This window comes from Perca fluviatilis, chromosome 3 (genome assembly GCF_010015445.1).
Source record: "Perca fluviatilis chromosome 3, GENO_Pfluv_1.0, whole genome shotgun sequence".
Lineage (NCBI taxonomy): Eukaryota > Metazoa > Chordata > Actinopteri > Perciformes > Percidae > Perca > Perca fluviatilis.
The window spans coordinates 2,029,264-2,052,215 of NC_053114.1; the positions used below are offsets into that span (position 1 = coordinate 2,029,264).

General features: G+C 39.8%; 2 protein-coding genes across 4 annotated transcripts in view; one reads left to right on the forward strand and one right to left on the reverse strand.

Annotated features, from left to right (window-relative positions):
* itfg1 (integrin alpha FG-GAP repeat containing 1) overlaps positions 1 to 9,739 on the reverse strand; it is a 166,172-nt gene extending 156,433 nt beyond the window's left edge. The window contains exons 1-6 of the mRNA XM_039795224.1: positions 9,502 to 9,739; positions 9,096 to 9,180; positions 7,667 to 7,800; positions 5,846 to 5,903; positions 5,268 to 5,345; positions 5,052 to 5,146 (exon numbers count right to left, since the gene is read on the reverse strand). Coding sequence (XP_039651158.1) covers positions 5,052 to 5,146; positions 5,268 to 5,345; positions 5,846 to 5,903; positions 7,667 to 7,800; positions 9,096 to 9,180; positions 9,502 to 9,679 — 628 coding nt within the window. The 5' untranslated portion in view covers positions 9,680 to 9,739. The remainder of the gene's footprint in view (positions 1 to 5,051; positions 5,147 to 5,267; positions 5,346 to 5,845; positions 5,904 to 7,666; positions 7,801 to 9,095; positions 9,181 to 9,501) is intronic.
* Positions 9,740 to 10,199: 460 nt separating this feature from the next.
* phkb (phosphorylase kinase, beta) overlaps positions 10,200 to 22,952 on the forward strand; it is a 143,292-nt gene continuing 130,539 nt past the window's right edge. For 2 of the 3 annotated variants that reach the window (XM_039794588.1, XM_039794587.1), the window contains exons 1-2: positions 10,201 to 10,284; positions 14,203 to 14,289. In XM_039794588.1, coding sequence (XP_039650522.1) covers positions 10,221 to 10,284; positions 14,203 to 14,289 — 151 coding nt within the window. In that variant the 5' untranslated portion in view covers positions 10,201 to 10,220. Of the gene's footprint in view, positions 10,285 to 11,912; positions 12,019 to 14,202; positions 14,290 to 22,952 lie in introns of all 3 variants that reach the window. The other variant, XM_039794589.1, reaches the window with a different exon arrangement.

Consider the following 22,952-nt stretch of genomic DNA (forward strand, 5'->3'; position numbering starts at 1 on the left):
AGCCAAAAGGACCAGCAAAAGATTAACCAGAATTTATTAACTTTGTGCCCCACCAGTATCTGCCAGATTCTTCATGAGGCCTCTTTGCGATTCAAGTAAATTCTTTTTAACTTTTAAATTTTCCCCTGTGTATGCAATTTGCATTTTAAAGTGTTTCACACATATTCCCGACAGTAACTCAACTCTGCGTGTCACAATTAAGATGAATTAAGATTAACTATACTCATTAATATTAAACAATTTTAAAGGCACCTTTAACCACTCTGAGCTAAACGATTACGTGGCTAGAGCTGCCTGAAATAACATTTGGCAAACTTTGGCCAAAACCTTAACAAACACTGGAAGACTAGATACCTAGAGGGTAAATGATAAATGCAAATAAACATGATGAGGAAAGTATCAGAGAAACAGCCTTGCTGATGTTGGTTGTGAACAGTTACAAAGTGATATACAGAGCTTTCTAGTCAAATATACTGGGTGGCCAAATTATTAGGCATCCCTTGCTACATCCAATGCAATATAATACAACAGCCCTGCAATGAGTATAATCTTTAAGAAGCTTATCGTGTTCAGTCTAAGTTGAGACTGAAGTCTATATTGTCAATACATGGTGCCAATATTATACTACATTTAATTAGGCAGTGGTTCAAAACATTAGAAACCTTAACCCCTCAGTCACATTAGCTACAAGAGAGAGAAAAAGCGACAGGCTGCCATTCATTTTCAATGGGAGTGGCCGTTTGCCAGCGACAAGCGACGAGCTCGCCGCTGCCACGAGCAAGGCGGGGCCAAAATAGAAAGGAAGTCTATTTTATGCAAATGCTGAGCGATGCGACAAAGCAACTGCCAATCGGAGTAAAGGTAGCGTGAGGGCAGCGAGTCGAAGAAAATAATTCAAGATGGCGGAAAACGCTTCAGGACATCGTATTTCTGTATATATCTGATATGTTTGCCATTTTATCTCATGTATTTTGTTACTTTTATCGAGAAATAAAATACTTTTAAATCCAAAAACATTGCTTTTGTGACTTAACGATACCGCTGAAGTAACTTTTAAGACGTGCTTGAAGGTAGCACCGGAGAATTTCTGTTTACTGTTGCCAAGCAACCAGGAGTAGGCTAGGCACGCCCAGGAGCGCTCACAAGCCAGTGCATGTCGCTCTCTTTTGCAGCTTATGTGACTGTAGGGTAACTGTGTAAGCGAGCACATTCTTAATAACGAAAAGAAGACTTTAAACTTGAATCACATCAATGTCAGTTTAAAAGCTTCCAACTCTAATTTATTTTAAACTGGCTAACAAGTGAGACCCAGATTGTCTCTCTCACTCTGATGCTCCAGCCGGTACCGCTTAGAGGAGCAGGTGGTCACAGCAGACAGTGAGCTGAGCCATGCTGAAGTCACCCACCGCCTTGCTCATCCGCCTCCCACAATTCCTCTGCCCTTTATCTTTCCTTCCATCCTTTTATTTCATTCCATTTGTCCAACCATTCATCCTCTCCGACTAAGCTTTATTTCTCTATCCCTTCCTGCCTGCTTTGCTCTTCTTCTCACTCTCTCCATCTGCATGGCCCCTCAGACGGTGGCAGCCAACGAGTCTGACATCCACCAGATGTACAGTGGGTTTTTTCTACTGGTTCTCCTCCTCACGCTCTGTTGTTCCTGCAGCACATTCACCCCACAGCCAACTGAACGCAGCTGAACACACACTTAAGAAGTCACAAGGATATAATGATCACTGTCCTTTTGAGTTTGTATGGGTGTGTGTGTGTGTGTGTGTGTGTGTGTCTCAGGGCCTATCAAATGAGTGAAAAACCGGCTGACATGCAGGCCATCACCCTGACTGATGAGTTGTAAATAAAATATAAATAAAACAAATATTGCTTCCAGGAATTATTTGAGTCTGCCACAAAAAAGTGGAAGTTTATTGGCTTTATTCTAATCCCTAAACAGATTAAACATGAATTAAAATCTGCTCTGGTTAAACTGTGACAGCCCTGAGAATAAAACCACACCGCACAAAAAGATACCTGCAGTGACTATGACATGACTAAATCCTCTCTGATTACCTTAAACACGAGGATTAGTTTCCACAGGGGGAAAAAAATCCTCCCATAAGTCTAAGTGACAGCGCTACACTTAGTGTGCAGAAGGACAGGACTGAGATCCTGTAAAACAAGAACGAGGCGATTTCTCCATTCACTGGTGAAGAAAATGGCTATTCTGTTCTCTCTTAGTCAACTTGAAAATTGGTGGAATTAAATGTAGGTTTTGGTCTCCTGGAGTTTCCTCAGGGGAAACGTTGTGGAATACAATGCCTGTGGATATACATTTTACAACTACACCATCTCTTCATCCTATGAGTTTTTGAGAAATGTTGCAAGCAAGAAAAGATGTCATCATTGGTCTGGAAATAATTCCTAAACCAGGCGGCATAAGAAAATGTGTTGTTAATCCTTTTCTACATACGGTATATTTAGATGTTTCTAAATACACTGATCACATGGGTGGTATGTCTCCAGGCACCCAGAGGTTTTCAGCTGCAAGAAGAAACTGATCACTGCAAATTTACAGTAGCAGGGTTTTCTTGAATAGAACATGAAGAGGAAACTGAAAGAAATTGCAAATGAGCTGCTATTATCTACAGAGTGTTTGGACTGAAAATTGTGTTTTAAAAGTATGATTTCCACACAGATTTTGGTGTTTGTATTTTTTCAACTAATTTTAATAATCCAAATAGCCAGATTTTTTTAAATTCAAATAAGTCTTGACTTTATAAAAACCAAACAGGATACAGGTTATTAGTCCTTTTCCTTTAGTACAAAAGATCGATTAAATTGATAGAGTACTTAATAATCCCGGCGGGAAATTTATACCAATACAATAATGTAAAAATACTCCACAAGTATTAAAGTTTAATACTACAAAAAATGTCCCCTTCCTAAGTAAAAGAAAATAAGTATAATCAGCAAAATGTACTAAAAGTATCAAAAATTAAAAGCACTCATTCGTCATAAAAAGGGGCTCCTATGAGTATTGTGCTATTATATATATATGACATGATTAGATTAGCGATACTGATCGTAGCATTTTACTGTTAGGTAGTTTGGTCTAGGGGTTGGGCCCCCCCCCCCCAAAGGGTCACAAGTCACAACAAATCAGACGGGTTGTGATTTGATAAATGGGAGAGAAAAGAAGTAAAAAATGTATGGAAAGGTCTCTTTTGTAAAATCAAACAACTCTAGTCATATGAAAGATGACAAGGGGCCAAAACTGGACTTTTGTAATGGATCACAAGTAGGGCTGGGCGAAATGGAGAAAATCAAATATCACGATATTTTTGACCAAATACCTCAATATCGATACCACAACGATATTGTAGTGGTGACTATCGGTGCTTTCACAAAATATTTACACAATGAGATTTTTGATAAATAATCATCAGTATGTGGATATAATGACTAAGTGGGTAAAGGCAAATAATAGAACAGTTACAACAGTCTGGTAAGTTTAGAAAATGGCATATATATATATAAAAAACCCACTTATGCCATATTACGATACGGTAACGATTACGATATCCAAAATCTAAGACGATATCTAGTCTCATATCACGATATCGATATAATATTGATATGTTGCCCAGCTCTAATCACAAGCCAAAACAAGTTTAATCTTAAAAAAAATGTGTTAGATTTTATAAGCTCCTAATTTGTTCTAGCCTGACAAGCCAGACCCACATCCAGATGTTGGGTCTGGGAACTCACCATTGGCAGGGCTCAATCCGAGGGGCGGGATAAACGGTTGTCTTTCAAGTTCCCTCTGCACGCAATAGGATAGCGCTACAACCAGGCAGAACAACGCTAGTTGATAGATTCAACTTTAAAGTCTGAACACATCTTCCTTTTTTAAGAATGACTTCAGTTAACTCCAAGTCTTCCAGAGTCGCGGCCAAAGCCGATTCCAAAGACCGCTGTTCTCCAGCAGCAGCAGCCATCTTCTTTGTTTGTGAAAATCAAAGTAGCCGAAAATAAATACACGTTAGAACATTAAAAAGTGTACACAACTAAATGTATTTTGTTACATCTCACCGCTGTCCACTACCAATAATGATAATGACCACTACCAATTGTGCCAAAAGTATAAATGTGCAGAATGACAGCCCTTTTCAAGGTGCTGGTACCCCAAAGGATTTGCCATTTCAGCACTAGTGGTTCTTTGTTCCATTCCAGAACTCACTTGTCTCTTGAATTATACCTAGCTTCTTCCTAACACATGAATAACACTCATTGGTCCATGTAGGGAAACACTGAGACCATAGTGGAGGAAAATAAGCTAAGAAATAAAAGAAGAGATTTAGGTCTTGGTTATAATATATCAATGGCACAAAGCACAATGTGCAGTTAAGAATGTGAGGAACTAGGCACGCAGTGGGGTCTGAGGGGAGGTGATGGGAGGATTGTTTGGTTTTTGTTAGTATATAGCGATATTGAACATGCAGAGATGCAAAATGTATTATCTCAGCCAGTAATTATAGAATAAAAGGGAATAATAAAAGGGAAGAGATGCTTGCTGTCACAGTGTCCTGAACCTTGTTCTTCCCTTGAAGAAACTTGCTTTAGCATTCTGTCGCACAAATACAGAAAAACTCTTTATTTTGGCCAAACTGTGATGTGAGAAATGTGTACAGCTAAACAAATAGATGGATTTTCAATGATCAATTTAGGAATAGTGTCTAGTGTTTAGAGAACGGCCTGCCTGTGGCAACGAAGGGAAACAATACTTAGATAGGAATAAAGCAGGAATCCCGGTTTGTTTCATAGAGTTGTTGAGGGTAATGTGACTAATATCCGTTTGCAGAAATGCCTTTTTAGTCAAACAGTCCAATTTTATTAATTTCCATAGCTGAAAATGCAAACATTTGATAACATGTGTGATGGGTGTTGAGCACAACTTCCTGGAAGTGTATACTGTGTGCTCTAAAAATAAAAAAAAAAACATTTTACACTTACGCTTCTCATCGATAGACATCGCTAAAACATGACTGACTCACCAGCGGTGAAGTCCTTGTTGAGGTCAATGAAAGCGTTAGAGTGAGGGACGCGCATATTGACAGATGAACTTAGTGCATTCCGCCACACTGGAATCCTGAAGAGGAAAAATACCACAAGGCAACAGCAGGAGTTAAAAGCTCCACATTTTAGAAAGTTATTCAAGGTATGAGAGAATTAGAAATAAACACAGGGAATTTGTAAAATGATGATATTACCTGTTGGTGAGATAGCACACTTCGGTGAATGGGGGGTTGACGACTCCAAATATGTCTGGGATCATGTCCCCGTTGAAACTGTGGGGAGAGTTTCACTTTATTAAAACTTGCAATGACGTAACAGCTTAATAGGTACATACTGTACCAACTTGTCAACAAGACTGGCGATGGTCATGTTTGAGGCCATAGTCAAGTCGTGGTGTTGTATTGGACTGCATTATATGAAAGTCTTTCAAATATATTGTCCACATCAATTTTCATAAATGAGGAGGGCAACATTTAATATATGGTATTGTTTTTCATTTGATTGCCTGGCTGTATCTAATAAACGGATGAGTCAGTGTACAGTACAGTTCGTGGCATCTTTAAGCTTATTTAAGATGGGATATATGGTGTTATAATAGGATATAACACGTTTTGTGATGCAACAATATTTTAAAAACCTTTTGAATTTGAACAGTTTGAACATGCAAATCTAAAATCTAAAAATAAGGCAATTACTTTTTTGCTGTGACCAGCATTATGAGCAGAATATCCAAAGCAGAATTGATGTAAACACCATTCAGACTGATACTTACTCCATAACAAGGGGTTGATCTGTAAAGGTCTTGTTCAGCCTGAGCCACCCACTCATATCTGCATGAAATGAACAGTTTCAAAGGGCCCTTAGTAATGCTTAGACAAAAACACAGCACAAAAAGTCAGTGGGTTAGTCAAATCAGGCTAAACTGATTTTATTTGAGGTTGTAAATGAGTGCTACTCAAAACAAACTTGAAAATGTACAATACATGCTAGGGCTGGTAACCAAATTCGCTATTTTTAGACATGTCATAGTAGGAAAAGCACAGGTGCGTTCAAAACCATTACTGATGGCTGCATTCCACTCAGGAGAGACCCTGGTATTGTGCATGCTGACTCACTGAAATATCTTACTGGGAAACTTGATGGAACTGAGCCATCGTTAAGGTTATCAATTTCAGCTGTGCTTTTCCTGCTATGACAAGTCAAAATGTCTGCTGTGAAAAAGGTCCATACATAAGGAGTTAATGTCATCAGAGTCAGTCAGCCAATAAGCATGCAGCATGCTTCTACCAAGATGTAATAATAGGCTCGGTCGAGATGAACTGCGCCTCGCCTATAAAGTGGACGAGAGCAGGCGGCAGCAGCCGGGGGCGGTGACAAAAATCTGCTCTCAAGTCGGACAGTTTCCAGCCGTTTCCAGCAGTCTTCAGGCTGAACAGGAAGTGACAGAAACACTGTGGTCTGATTCCGATTTAATAAAATGTTATCAGACCCATATATCAGCTTGTACAGTCTCCAGTTGTTTTTATTATGACAGAGTAGCTGTCAAAATTCTCTACATGTGATCTGTTGCTGATTTTAATTAACACACTGTAAATGATCTGTAATCTGAACAGATTTAGTCTCTGACTTCTAAACACAACTATCAGCCACACAGTATGTGTTCTGTACAGAATAAGCTTTTAAATCAGACAATAGCAGTTAAAATCCTTCCAATTCAAAATCAATGAAACGCTTATATAAAACGTCATCATGTTGAGTCGATTCTGAACCAATCAGTTGTTCGATCAGCTGAGAGGCCGGTGCTTCCCAGCATGCACTGGGTCCGCCTGGCTCTTGCAGTTGGTGAAAAGCAACTGCGCTGCCTGCGTCTCAGAACCGATTCTGCGCAGATCTGGCTCATCTCAAACGAGCCTAATGCTGCTGACTGGTGATGTTACACGTCCAAGAGACACGCAGGAAAAACAAAAAATATATATAAAAAATTGAATATAAAAAGATCTGTACCATGATGTGGAATATTGTAACTTATTTTTGTTCAAATGGATTTTTATAAAATTGGTATAAAAAAAAAAGTGTCGTTCAGGAACCGCTATTGAAAATGTGTGAACGCTACCCAGCCCTACCTGCTGTAAACTTTGTATATGACATGTTTGCTTAATGAGCATCACCAAAGTTTCTTTTCTTCACTGTAAAACATCTGTCTAAAAGAATCATATTCATATACATTCTCCACAACAGAAATTCTGTGATATTGCATGAAAAGTTATAACATTAACAATGGCTCCACTCCAGCAATTTCAGCAATGCAATGCAGCAATTACTGATGCTTAGTAGCATCTGTGTTCAAATGTCTGCTGTAAAAAAAAGGTCTACACAACCTTTCTCTCTGATCATTTACACCCACCAGGAGAAACCCCGCCCCCGCCCTATTTGTAAACCGATTTAGTGAAACAGGTGTATCACAAGGACAGACTAAAAAGTATCCATGGACCATATCAAATCACATGTGCAAAGAAGAGTGAGCTAAATCCTTAATCAGTGTTCTATGGCCTCCCCCACACTCATCACCTATTCACTGTTAAAAAAACGGTACCTAATGTCTGGTTGTTCCCCCAAAATATGAGAACAGTTGTGCTCTTGGACTTCTGGATCTGTGCTGTAAGAAGGACATCCATCTGAGAGTCTCCATCATAGTCCCCTGGAACCACACTGGTGATGACCGTGTCCCTGAGCAGGAAGAATGTCCGTTAAAATGGGAACCAATGACACGGTGCTCCTGCTTTTGCTCTGCTCGAACGGTCTTAAATCAAATGAAGAAAAAACTGAGGTGGTTGTTTTTGGAGCAAAAGAGGAATGATTAAAAGTCAGCACTCAGCTTCAAACGACAATGTTAAAAACAACAGACAAAGCCAGAAGTCTTGGTGTAGTCATGGACTCAGACCTGAATTTCAACGCCACATTAAGACAATTACAGAGTCAGCTTATTATCACCTTAAGAATATATCAAGGGTTAAAGGAGTTATGGCTCAGCAGGATGTGGAAAAAACATGGGTGCACGATTCAGAAAATGTCACCATTCAATATAAATTTCTAGGCTCAAGATTCGATTCAAAATTGATTTGATTCAAAAACGATTCTCGATTAAAAAAAAAAAAACGATTCACAGTATGTAAATGTAGTTACTTTTCCCATGTGATTGCAGTAGACATACAATAAAAAAATAAAATAAAAATATGAATTGATTTTTTTGCACACCCCTATTGTCCATGCTTTTATCTTCAATAGACTTGACTACTGTAACGGTGTCTTTACAGGTCTCCCTAAAATAATCAATCAGACAGCTGATTCAGAATGCTGCTGATCCAGTCCTCACTAAGACCAAGAAAGTGGATCACATCACTCCAGTACTGAAGTCTTTACACTGGCTTCCAGTGCCTCAAAGAATAGATTTCAAAAATACTTTTGCTGGTTTATAAATCACTAAACGGTTTAGGGCTGAAATAAATTTCTGATCTGCTACTACACTATGACCCCCCCAGACCTCTCAGGTGGTCTGGGACACATCTGCTTTCTGTCCCGAGTCAGAACTTAACAGGGAGAAGCAGTGTTCAGTTTTTATGCTCCACATATCTGGAACAAACTCCCAGAAAACTGCAGCTCCGCCGCAACTCTCAGTTCTTTTAAACCAAGGCTGAAGACCTTTCTTTAAATAATTGTAATAATAATACTGCACTGTAACTTTTATTCTTGTATTTCATCTGTTTTTAATCTTTTTTAACTGCTCTTTAATGTTTCATGTAAAGCACTTTGAATTGCCCTGTTGCTAAAATGTGCTATACAAATCAAGCTGCATTGCGTTGCCTAATATATAACTATTCCCTCCTAAAGAGTAAACATAACCACCCTGAAACGTGAGTCACCTTCTCAGCGCTGACAGGCAAAAGGAAAATTGGGACATGACATGTTACATATACTGTGTGAATGGACTGTACTTCAAACTGTAAACTGGAAGTGACATGTACCTTGGGAGAATATCCTTCGTGATGTTAACTTTGGGCTTGAAGTAAGGGGTTTTCGAGTCAGCCAAGAATATCAGCAGTTCAGATTCTGAAACAGTAACAACAAAAGGCATGTTAGTCAGCGTTATACCAGTTCAAGATCATTTCATCTCCACCACAGTTGTTCAGGAAAGGCCATGTAATGTAACATGAATGCAATATGTTGCACTGTAAAGGTAAATCATTATGGACTTGGAGCGGTTCTTTTTTCTTTTCTTTTTTTCAATTTAATCATGTTTTATCGCCATATCCTTAAATTCAAACTCGCAGTAAATATTATTAAATCCATATACATCAATTGTGGAAGCAATTCATAAGCTAACCCGACAGGAAGCAAAGGAACGTTACGGAAGCATTAACATTAGCATACGCTCTCTGATGATGAAGATGTCAGTCTGCTTATCCGCGTAAAAGTCTCCAAACGCTGCCACCGTCCCGTAATTTTCGGCACCGAAAAGGTCGGCCGTTACATCCTGAAGAGCAAATGTGTTATGTTTTCCCACAAAAACTAACAAAAATGCCAAAATATTGAGTTTGAACATCCACATCCTTCTTCTAGTGCAGCTCCTCACAACAACACCAACTGGAATACGGCGCACGGCTTTACGACAGGTTGAAATAGCAGCTACCTTTGATTAAATGACTCATTCCATTGCATATCAATTTTAGATTTAGATAGCTGCTGTGGTAATTTCATTGCATTAGAAAGAGGTGAAAGCAATGTACAGAAATAAGGCTAAAATGCCATATTAGAGTTTCCTCGTTTACGTCAGTGTCGTGCTCCGGCCAGTTTGACGGTTGATAACGGTATCAAGTTAAAGAGATTTAGGTAGAGCAAAGTCGGAAGTGAAGGCAGTTTATAAATAAATTAAGTTAATACATTATAACAAGCACAATACACTGATACTCATTACTATGATGTGACACGTTTTACTGTAATGAACTTTCTATTAAAAGGCAACCTCAATTTATTGAAATGTCTGTTGTTCATAACGATGGCTGACCGGGAGCCTTACTGCCTGTTTTATTTTGAAGGACAATAGCGGAAATCCTTTAACTTGCTAGCGAATTTGACACAGTAGTGTAAACATGGCGAGCCTAGCAGATGTCGGCTGGAAACTCCTGGAATTCAAAGCCCGAGCAAAAAGATCAGGTCAGACTTGTTCCTTTGCATGACACGGTGCAGTGTGAGCCGCCTGATAGTTTCTGTTGTGCCAGTGCTTGTGTGATACTGTCGGTCGGTAAAGCCACTGTACACGGGCTTCATTTGGACTTGATGTGCCCATTAAATGTGTCCACTGACTGCACTGGCGGTACCAGCATGAAAGGTCAGAGGTGTAAATGTGCAGCACTCAGGGGCTATTTTAAGAGCTTCTCAACAAGTTTCCTATCGCTGTTACATCTCACCCATAACTGTACCGTTAACTGTGTGTGTGTGTGTGTGTGTGTGTGTGTGTGTGTGTGTGTGTGTGTGTGTGTGTGTGTGTGTGTGTGTGTGTGTGTGTGTGATTAGAGGGCCTGTGGAGGCTGCAGACTGCTATCCTTGCACTGGTAGTCAGTCTGTAATCTTATCATAAAATCTTGAAGGTTGTTATACAATGCAAGGATAACCCCATCTCAATAACTGTTATGTATCACCACATGTAGAAAACACCCATGTTTTAGGTGATAGAGCTGATACATTATGATCAAGTCTTTCCAAACTCACTCACATACACATTAGCCTATATATCTATTTAAGAGGGACTCCAGTGATTGTAAATGTAGTCAGCTATTCTACCTGTAGTTTTTTGGCTGTATTAATATTATTTTTTGGTGCTAAAAAAAGATTTCACAACATTTTACCTCCATAAATATTCTAGTAGTGTAGTGTCATAATAACTGCTGTTGATTGGTAATTCTGTGTCTGCTAAAAGGTAGAAAACATATCCTGATCTAAGGGCAAATATTATAATTCTTTCTATTAATTATAGCATTTATTAAGGTGCATCCTACCTCATTTCATTTGACGGCAGTATTAACACAGCAGTGCATCATTCTGAGACCATAGCATTTTGAAGTGAACGTTATGGAGTATAAAGGGAATAATCAGTCAAGTGATGTCCTAATTTACTGATGTAGTTATTCTAAGTTCTTCTGATAATTACCATATTATGGTAACTCATCGTGCCTCTGTATCGCTCAAGGGTTAAAATAACTTGCATTCCTAATAGGGCTGCACTATATGAGGAAAATATGCGATCAATATGCTATAACGTTGCTGAATATCGCCTTAATGATATTAGTTGAGATAAATAAAAAGGTAATAACGTGTACTCAGTTCTGCTGCTTTCAGTATTCTGCCAAAATACAACCAATTGCTTGTTAAATTTAAAACTAATGAAAGACAATCATTTCCAACTTTCTTTTATTGAACAAATTGAATATTGAATTGAATCTAAAAGGCACCACTAAAAAGAGAATGACAGTTAGATTTTAAAGTGCAGTTTTCTACTGCTATTTCCTTTCAACCAACTCAAAAAAATCTCAGATTGTCTCTGGCGATCTGTTGCAGCCTTTCGCAATGTGGTTATTGCAGCAGTTGATATCGCAATGACGATAAAAAAACAAAACAACGATATATTGTGCAGCCCTAATTCCTGAGCAAACACAATGCATTGTAAATCCTTGCATGCTGTTCATGATCATCATCATCATCACCCAGGGTGTAATTCATTGTTGATTGAGGCATGTCTAAATTCTAACTCTGTGCTACTAACTCCTTCCTGTGAATTGCTGTAGATTTGTGATTTAGCTGAGGGAGACGATTGGCCTTAATTTCACCTTTTGAGAATGGCCGCTTCAGTGGCTGCGAATGCCCGGCCTCGTCGGGACTTTGAGAGACTTGGTAAGTTGTGGCAGCATATCTTAGGAAAAACAATGCAGTCAGCCCCACCCAGAAGGCAAGGCAGCTGTATTTGTATAGCACATTTCAGCAACATAAAACATTAAAGAGCAGTTAAAAACGATAAAAAAATGTAAAACAGATCAAATGCGTGAATAAAATTTCCAGTACAGTATAAGAAATGAACAATTATTTAAAGAAAGGCAACATCAAAAAGAAAGGTCTTCAGTCTTGATATAAAAGAAGTGAGAGTTGCGGCGGGCGGAGCTGCAGTTTTCTGGGAGTTTGTTCCAGATATGTGGAGCATAAAAACTGAACGCTGCTTCCCCCTGTTTAGTTCCGACTCTGGCAGAAAGCCAGAGAGGACAGGGTTAATCAAATGCCAACAATGTGGTCTTCAATATGAGGGTGAGATGGCGAACACTATTCTAACTAGATTCACCCAACATAGATCCAACATCCTCCGAAGGAAAAAGACCCATAAACATCTGGTTAAACATTTTTTTTATTCCCTGGTTGGCTCTCGGTCCGTGCCACTGTAATTGAATGCAACTCAAGATGGAACAAAGCTCAGAGGCTTAGAGCAGAGAAAGTTTGGATCTCTAGATTGGACACCAGATATCCTAGGGGTCTTAACGAGGGCTAACCCTAACCCAGGAAAATAGTTTTGTTATCTGGACATAAGATGGTTATTATAGGTCACACAGCATCATTATGTAATGATCACAGGAAAAATGGTTTGCCTTCATATGTTGTGAACTGGAAATCACAAATAGGCTTTATATATTATTCTCCATTTTCTCATCGTCTTGAAATTAATTAGTTTTTTTAAGATGACATATCTATTTTGATAAATTAGATTTATTGGTTACTTTATTTCCTATTTATGACGAGGCAACTAGCCATGTCTAGATCACAACATAATTATTTTTTTTTATATGAACATAGACAGAGTAACACACTTGAGCTCTCTTGTGCTGTAGGCAAACCCAATGTGCAAAATAGTGTAATATTACCCATAATCTACTGCGTGTCTTATGTTGGTTTAGCTATACTGTATGTATAATCTTTTTGTTACTTCACCGTAAACATGACAGGCCAGGAAGTGACACCACATTAATATACAGTATTAATGAAGTCATATAGCATATATTATATAAATATATATATATATAGTATGTATATATATATATATCTATAATAGTGTTAGAGGTCTGCATTAATGAAGTTATGATTGTTTAAAACCAGCCAAACACCAGCTACCCACATTTGTCTGTTCTTATGTTAGAAATAAAAATTTAATATTAGACTTCCTCTATGCTCTTTCAAAGTGTTATCTTGAAAAAAGAGATGGATTGGCTTTGTCCCCTGCAACTTTTAAGCTGATGGAAATTATGCTAATTTCAGCCACAATGTGAATTTTTTAGTACCTGTGGTATTGACCCAAGGTCGAACCTATTAAAATGCAAATCTCAGCAAAGGGAAAAGTGTCTGAAAATAGAGAGAGTCTAACAGATGGGGGTTTCCCCTCAAAAGTGGTCTCTCTCTCAGCTCAGAGGAACATGTTAGGACATATCTGGTGGCGAGCTACATTAGCATTTGGATGTTTAGCTTGGGGCCTGTATTTTGTTTTTGTGCTGAACCCTTTGTGAAGCAGTGTGTTGCAGTGAAAAACAGAATTTACGGTGGCATGTGGCAGAATTTACGGTACGATGGCATGTGTCTGTTTTTATTTCTTCTATTTCCCCGGCATCATATTTTCTCTTAAATTAATTGGTATTAAGGCAATTTGCTGAAAAGATGAGGTATTCACAAGCTACTGCCAACTGCAGACGTTTCTTCATCTAGACATATTGTAATGCATGAAATAAGACAGAAAAAACTGAGGAGTTGCCATGTTAATATGAAAACCATGGTCCGTTATCAATTTGGCCTCAGTCCAGTTTAGTCATCAATGCAGAATGTTAATGAAGGTGAGGAGACAGAATGTTAATGAAGGTGAGGAGACATGATTGAGAATATATATATATATATATATATATATATATATATATATATATTTTTTTTTTTTTTTAATTTATTTATTTATTTATTTTAAGGATTCATGAGATAACTAAGAAAGCTATTTTCAGTATTTGGAGAAGTAACATTTTAAAGTTTGTGTGTAACAAATGCATCCTTCCTCAGGTTCCATCTATGAACCTCTCAAGCTGTCCACTCTCCAGCGTGACGATGAGCCTCTATGGGAGAAGCTGGACCGCTACTACGATGCCGGTAAGTACACATATTCACTGTTAACAACCTATCAATAGTATGAGGCAGGGGTCACCTAAAATGTAGTAGTTATATAATGCAAAGCTATCTGAAACAAATGGCACTGCTGGGAACAGTTGTACCAAGTAAAGTGTACTGTATGTGTGATTGTACACACAGGTTGTTCCTGATGCCGTGTTCCAGAAATTGATCATTTTTCTTTCAGGCCCACCCAAAATGCATGGTTATACTGTTGAGCTAATGTATACGGCGATAAAGCCAGCAGTTGTTTTGTAATAAGCTCAAATTGCAGCCTTGGGTATAGTGATTACAGCCTGGAGACAAACTGTACAATATTGTTTAGACAGAAATTGTTCTCGTCTGGCGAGGTAAAAGCAGCATGGGGTTCCTGGGTGCTACAGAAGCAAAGACTCACCCAGCGTGCACTGACCTGAATTTAATTCCACACAAAGGTGTCCTGACTTGGCACTGCACTGCACTCAGCTGGTAGTGTTTGTAAGTGGGCAGTCAGTGTAGAATCATGTGGGACTAGATAATCCCACTGTTTGGTCGGGGTTTTTCAAGGACAGGAGGGTAGAGACCAGATATTGATAGGGAAGATCCCATCATGCCCCAAAAGGCAAGGCAGCTTTATTTATATAGCACATTTCAGCAACAATTCAAAGTGCTTTACATAAAACATTAAAGAGCAGTTAAAAACGATTCAAAAATTAAAAACCTGCAGCTGTGACTGCCGCGCTGTGCCAGCCAGTGCTAGCTCCTAGTACACACAAAGAAATCCCGCCCAACTGACACACTGCTAAACATATAAGGTGCATCTCAGTTACCTTAAATTGGGTCCCTGTTTCCTCCACTTGCTTCCCTTCCTCGCGTCTTAGTCTTAAGTCTCACTGAGGAAGCATGGGAGGAGAGAGGAAACGAGGAAATGTGTTTCTAGAGGGATGAGACTTCTTTTCCTCTGAAGTGTCACATAAATTTGTCAGCTGTATGGGCGGAGTAAGCAGCGGCTTTCAGCTGCACGGCTCCCCGGAAGGCTGCTCTCTTGTTTCCTCGCTCATGGCTCCTCGGAGATCCCTCCTCCATCCTCAATCCTCGGGGCAGGAATAAGAGCTTTGAGACGGCCTTCACGAAAGAAAGACGGAACAACTTCCGGTTCAAGCGAGGAGACGAGAAGCTTTCAAAAAAGGGAACTCAGATGCACCTATAGTATCCTCGATTTCAGACTTCACTGTAAGCGCTCTTTTGGATGTAAACACAGTGAAACCAGCTTTAAAGTGCTCATATTATGCTCATTTTCAGGTTCATAATCGTATTAATAGGTTATTTCAGAATAGTTTGAGCTCTCTGTTTTAGCTACAAAGTGAGGCATCACACTTCTATTCCATCTTTATTGGGAGTTGCACATGCTCAGTAGCTAGGTAAGGACTACTAGCCAGTCAGAAGCAGAGTATGAGGTCGTACCCTGACAGTACCTAGGTAAGGACTACTAGCCAGTCAGAAGCAGAGTATGAGGGTGTGCCCTGACAGTACCTAGGTAAGGACTACTAGCCAGTCAGAAGCAGAGTATGAGGGCGTGCCCTGAGAGTACCTAGGTAAGGACTACTAGCCAGTCAGAAGCAGAGTATGAGGGTGTGCCCTGACAGTACCTAGGTAAGGACTACTAGCCAGTCAGAAGCAGAGTATGAGGGCGTGTCATGCTAGCAGCTAGGCGAGCATTATAACGTGTGTTCCAAAGTGACCACGTTTGTCTCTGAAGTAAAGGCTGGACTACAACAGAGCAGTTTGGAGCAGTTGGTGAACAGTGTTTTCTGTTGGAGATGGTAAGTCCCTTTGGGGGGGACTTTGGGCTTTTTCACTTTGTAAACCTATTACATGCACAAAAAAGATATATAACACAATAAAGGAAAGGGGAAAAAGCCAAAAAGCATAATATGAGCACTTTTTAAAATAGAAGTGATGATTCCGTTTGGTATGAAATATGTCATCCTGTGTGACTGGGCCATTAGGCTGGCAGAAGGTTAAACCCCACATTTGAAATGTTAGCATATTGCTGTCAAATTTGGCACTTCAATGCCAGGATTCCCGCTACAAATGGAGATCTGCCTGTTTCATGATAGACCTCTGTTGTGTCAGAGGGTTTGACTTGTCATTTCATAAAAACACAGGTGTAACTAATAGAATTAATGATGGTTCCATTCCACTTACGTGTGCCAGTAACGAATGCCAGCGAGCCAGCATGCACAACAGCAAGGCCCTGGCATCGCAACACCTAAACTGAATGCAGCCGATATTAATCTTATTAGTTACACCTGTGTTTGACAAGTCACAATGTCTGCGGTGAGAATGGTCTGCGTCCACACCACATTAAGCCTCAGTGTCTGGAGGGAAAGAAGAAGTAGTGAATCAGCGACATGTGGACCAATAGACACAGGGAAACAAAACAACAAATAACTTGACTGTATTCAAAAGTTGTAGGCGTTGTTATATTTGGAAGTAAAATTTCATTTTATTTATTGATTTTATTTATAAGGTGAAAAGTACAGCTTGCTAGTGCAGGTACACTGTGGTTATCAAAAAACAAAACATAGTGGTATATAGAAAAACTAAAATAGAAACAAAAGAATAAGACATATACAAAAAAGTACAACTATACAGAGCATATAGAGATAAAAATTGCATTAATATAGCTGCAATATATTATATAGAATGCAAAACGACCCAAAAAACCCTGCAACATATGAAAGCTTTGGTAGGTAGAAAGCACAAAAACGCCAGAATTACAAGAGTGAGACCTCTTCCTTCAGATTTCCCTCTGCCCTCTCTGTCTGCAGAACAGCCAATAGGAACGCTCTCTCCATAGATATAAAACAATCTCTCTCTCTCTCTCTCTCTCTCTCTATATCTCTCTCTCTATATATATATATATATATATCTCTATCTATCTATATATATATATAATATATATATATATATATATATAGATGAGGTTAGCGTTGGCCAATCACAGGTCATTTCAGAGAGAGAGGGAGGGAGGGAGGGAGGAGGAGAGAGAGAGAGAGACACACACACACAGACACACACACAGACACACAATATAATATTGTGTGTGTGTGTCTGTGTGTGTGTCTCTCCCTCCCTCCCTCCCTCCCTCCCTCCCTCTCTCTCTGAAATGACCTGTGATTGGCCAACGTCTCCTGTCAGGCTAGATTTTCTGAAGCCCGAAAACAGAGCAGAGGAGGTGCAGAAGTCTAGTTTTCTCTCAGACCACTTGAATTACAAAATGCTGAAAGGTTATTATGGGATATTTGCCCCTCAATGCCAAAAATATAACTCTGTCTACAACAGCTTAGTTAGCTTAGCATAGTTAATATGATAAATTATGATATAGTATGGGATATAAAAACAGTATAAGGTGAGGTTGTAATATATATTTTATATACTGTATTAGATTGAAATATAGTGTATAAGAAGTATATATTTGCCTTGTGATGACAAACTAGAATTCCCCTCCTAAATGTTTTCAAAGTGAAATCTATCCAAGTAAAGGCAGGCACAGCACTTCTTCTAAGCAGATAAGAGTTGGGTTCAGTGTGCAGAAGCATGGATCATGTGTTGCCTCTGGCTGTGCATGGCTGTTAGATTCTGGTCATACGGCTCAGGATGCTGTTCCCTCAGATCAGTGCTGATTGTGTCACTGTGGACATAAGCTTGGCATTTCTCAGTTGCTCTTGTTGAATTGTACGAAAATGTACTATACAGTACAGCAGGAACATCTGGACATGCTCTGAAGAGAAATGTCTGAGCCTTTAGTGCATTCATATTGTTTTACTGGTTGTGTTCCTTATTAACACAAATGATGTGTTATCATACATCTTTGATAAACTATGCCCAGTTTTGTTCGCAGTAGTGTGTGTAGTTGTAGAAATCTGGAAAACGTATAGGGATGGGCATCGTTTGGATTTTAACGATTCTGATTCCAATTCCGATTCTTCCTTTAGATTCCGGTTCTTATCGATTCTCGATTCCGATTCTTTGAGTGGTGGAGTTGAAACGGGTCACATGCTTATTTCACAAATAAGAGGAAAGTTTTATCTTGATTCAAAGGTGGGTTGCAGTTTGACAGGGCTTTTTCAACGTAATATAAAGCCACACTAGAGCACCGCTTACTGTGCTCAAGGCTGCAACACAACAAGCACCTGGCCGCTACGGAAACCCAAACTTGAGCATGTTTAGTTGGAAAGTGATGATCGGATTTGAAACCAAATCCTCTAAACGATTCCAAAACGATTCCAATAAAGAAACGATTCCGATGGAATCGTAATTTTTGAAACGATTCCGATTAGGAATCGGTTCTCGATGCCCGACCCTAAAAACGTACCTTCATTTATAATTGCTGGTATACCGTACTGTTAAAGAATAGAGTCATAACACATGTCATGCCTGCTTGGAGCTTTCCGGTGCATCTCTACCTGTGACAGTTAAGGAATTACAGAACATACAAGAAGCATGGCCTTCTCCTCGCAGGACCCTCAAACTAAGTAAAAGTGACCTAAATCAGCATGTTTCCAGCTGAATTTTTACAGAAGCGCACCTTAAAGTGTCCTACTAAGCTACAGGATCCTGCCGCATTTAAAAGCAAAGGCCGTAGAAAAGGCCACCATAGACCATCATCTAACTAAATCAATCGCGAGACGAGACGCTTCAGGATCTGTCTGCTTCAGCTCAGCAGGGGACATTCCATCCATCGATTACATCGTGTCTTCACTTTGTGGTAATCATGCAGAGGAGCATGTCCCACTGTTTTTACAAGTGGGAATAAGTCGAAGCAAATGGCTCAGTCAGTCACAGTCAGGTGAGAATGTGAGAGGGAAAAGAAATCATTGCTGCACATTTCTTCATTCCCTCAGAATGTATAGTACTTCTCAAATCCACGCAGGGTGTTTATATATCCAGCTTTATATTGTGTAGAAAACAGTGTCAAACTGATGTACATTTCATAAAGGCTATAAACTGTGGAAAAGAAAAATAACATTTACTGACACAAACAACACAGACAAATCACAGGATTTGGCTCAGGCAGGTGATTTACCTAAGACTTTATAAATGACAGCTTTTGCCAGCAGTAAACAGTAAAGGGGAAGGAAACTGCCTCCTACCCTGGTGTGGTTTGAGGGATTGTTAACGTGTCCTGTGTGGAAGGGTCTGTTCCAGGCTGGATGCACCATTTTCTCACATGAACACACTTCTGGCAGATATGACACAGCCCATTGGTCTGCTCTGATGAAGACAGGGGTGTGTGTGTGTGTGTGTGTGTGTGTGTGTGTGTGTGTGTGTGTGTGTGTGTGTGTGTGTGTGTGTGTGTGTGTGTGTGTGTGTGTGTGTGTGTGTGTGTGTGTGTGTGTGTGTGTGTGTGTGTGTGTGTGTGTGTGTGTGTGTGTGTGTGTGTGTGTGTCTGTGTGTGTGTGTGTTGTGTGTGTGTGTGTGTGTGTGTGTGTGTGTGTGGTTTCTGGGTATTCATTAGGCTGCATGTGTATGTGTGTTTAAAAAAAGAAGAAGACAATAAGCAGAGCTTAGTGCAACAGGTGTAGCCCTCAGTTGGAACTGATTTGCTGCTATCAGGGAGCGCAGCGTAGCCCCCAGCATCAGCTGGGTTGAAACCCCCATAGATTTACGGAGGAAAGCCTCCGCCAGATTGCAGTATTTCGAAAAAAAAAAAAAAAAAACCACAGCGTTGAACATTGGGCTTGTTTAATTGCTGTGTTGGGGTGGCGCTTGTCCAATTCTAGCGGGGAACAAAGCCAACATTGTTATCGCTGGCACCCAGACCTGCCTGCCAATATACCTGCTTTCTTTCAGTTTTAGGGAGTAAAAGAGGTGGAGAGGGGTGAGGTTGGGGTGACAATGACAAATCAAACCAGTTACATTTTTCCTCCTTTCCTCTTTCTTGGTTGTTTTGTTGCAAAGCCGCCCCCAGCAGTATTAAGTATACAATGTTGTTGTGATGGGGGACTTGTTTTCAGTTTATAAAGAGGGAAGGTTTCTCTCATAGTTCATCACTCCATCATCTCTCCCTCTCTCTCTCTCTTGGTCTCCCCTCTTCTTTCTTTCCCTCACCCCTCTATAATTTGTTATTTATGTGGCAATGTGGCCACACTCCATTGATTCCTTCTGATAATACTGGAGGCAGAAGGCACTATCACTCTGCCGTCTGGCTCACACCGAGTAAGGAGTGGAGAAAACACCTTCTTCTTTTCTTTTTATAGTCATTACGAGCTCCTTGCAAAAACATATGGTTGCCTGGGCGGGTTTTTTTCCCGCGTTGTTTTTCATTTTTGCAACTCGTTCTTTCCTTCTGTCTCTTTTGATTTTGTGATTATCCCCTGGCCTCATCTTTTGCTGAGTTTGTCAGTTACATTTTTAGCGACTAATTCCTCAAAAACTGACCGCTGTCATCAGGGTTTACAATACCTGGGCAAAGTATTTTCTGCAAATACCATGTCCTTAATTAAACAAGAGAATATAGCAAGAGAAAGAAAGTTGCTTTAATTGTTTCAATTTGTGTAATCTAACTATGGATACCAAAGCAGACCTTTTTCTTGACATGATGATTTACTGTTAATAGTCAGGGATTTTGTTTCAAAAATAGACGGAAAAACAAAATAACTATTCAAACTGTTACCATGGTAAACAGCAAAATATATGACACTGTAGTAAAAGAGAGATGCAGTTCATTTAAAATAGATTCAAACGTTACTCATACTGCGCATGACAACACGTTGTCAACAGTGTGTTAAATACTGAAAATGTGCTGTATTTAAAGTCAGTGTAACCGGGTTAATACAAGTGAACATACACACTGTGTGTGTGTGTGTGTGTGTGTGTGTGTGTGTGTGTGTGTGTGTGTGTGTGTGTGTGTGTGTGTGTGTGTGTGTGTGTGTGTGTGTGTGTGTGTGTGTGTGTGTGATACAGATAAATGACTTTCCCGGAGGCTTTCTGTTTGAGTATGTAATATTTCTGCATATATTATTGGAGGGCTCCGATCTGTTTTCGTATTAAGGGCTTTCATCCATTGTTCTGTCTTTAGTAACTAATGCTGAGCATGAACTTTGGTGAACTTGAACATCTTAGTTTATCTTTGCTCATCCATTTAGTGCAGTCAGACATCCACAGTCTCAACCCCCGGCTGAAAAAAGTCTCCCTTTTTTACCATGTGGACTGTAGTCTGGCTGAACGTACTGTAGTACATTGCTAGAATAATGCCTGACACCCGGTGTGTTCCCCTCTCGCTATCTCTGCTATCTAGGCTTAGCGCCGCCCAGGACAGTTGTGATTGGTTTAGTCTATATCCACAATGTTCCACTTACGGGATTGTTCCAATGCTGCGGGAAAGTCCACCTTATGTTCGTCCCCTTCCTCTTCCTTTGTGTTGGCGTTCTAACCTCCGGTGGATTTGTGAGGACTATGGTTAACTGCTCCTCAGATCTCTGCAGGGTAAATCCAGACAGCTAGCTAGACTATCTGTCCAATCTGAGTTTTCTGTTGCACGACTAAAACTACTTTTGAACGTACACATGTTCCACCAAAACAAGTTCCTCCCTGATGCTATTTTGCAGAGGCACCAATTGCTTAGCACTGCCCAAGACGATTGTGATTGGTTTAAAGAAATTCCAATAAACCAGAGAACGTTTTTCTCCCATCCAGGAATGCTGTGTGGACTAGCCAGACCCTCCTCCGCAGCATTGTGGAGGAGGGTCTGGCAAAGCGAGACTATGATTGGTTTATAGAAATACAAACAAGCCAGAATGTTTTTAGATAGGTGGTGTAGCCTGACCACGCTGCAGCGCTGGTGATAGGGCTGTCTTTGCGAGACTAATTGGACTACTACAAATTAATTTTTTGATAGTTTTCTTGAATAAAAAAAAAGTTTTTAGCACTTTAAAGCTCTTCTCCAATGTTAAGCATATACTGTGCGTATCCTGTGTACCACTGGTCACTAAAAATGCTCAATGCATTTTGGGAAATAGCTTTATAAGGAGCTGGAGCCGAGTAGTTAGCATAGCATAGCTTAGCTTAGCGTAAAGTCTGAAGGCAGGGGAATGCAGCTAGCTAACGCAGCTCTCTCTACAATTTTCAACCTCAACAAATAACAAACACGTTGTCTTGGTTGTTTAAACCGTACACAAATGGAATTGTAAAAAAAAAAAAAGGATTAACTATTCTTTTATTAAATCAACATTGCTGTTGCTACTCTGTCAGCATTTATGTTGTGGGTTTTTTACGGCCACTGCATTTTTTTTTCATTCAACAGTAAGTCATGTCACAGATGTTATATTGCAGGAAACATTATGACAGCGTCAGCAGGAGTAGACCGACGGATAACTTATTGTTGAGACCGGCACAAACGGTGAATATCACAGTTTGTGTATTTCCATTTTTTTTCCCTGTAGCATCTGCTGTGGTACTGTACAGATATCATCTTACTCTTTCTGTCTTTCATCTCTTATTTTTCTCTTTTCAATCTATCTCTCAGTATTTTTTTTTTGTCTTTTCTCATCATCTTCTCTCATTTTCTCCACGCTGTCGGTGCTGTGAAATGGCCCATTGTAAAAGAGCAGACTGTGTGCGCCTGAGACATTAGCTGCTGATTTAGTGGGACATTAGCT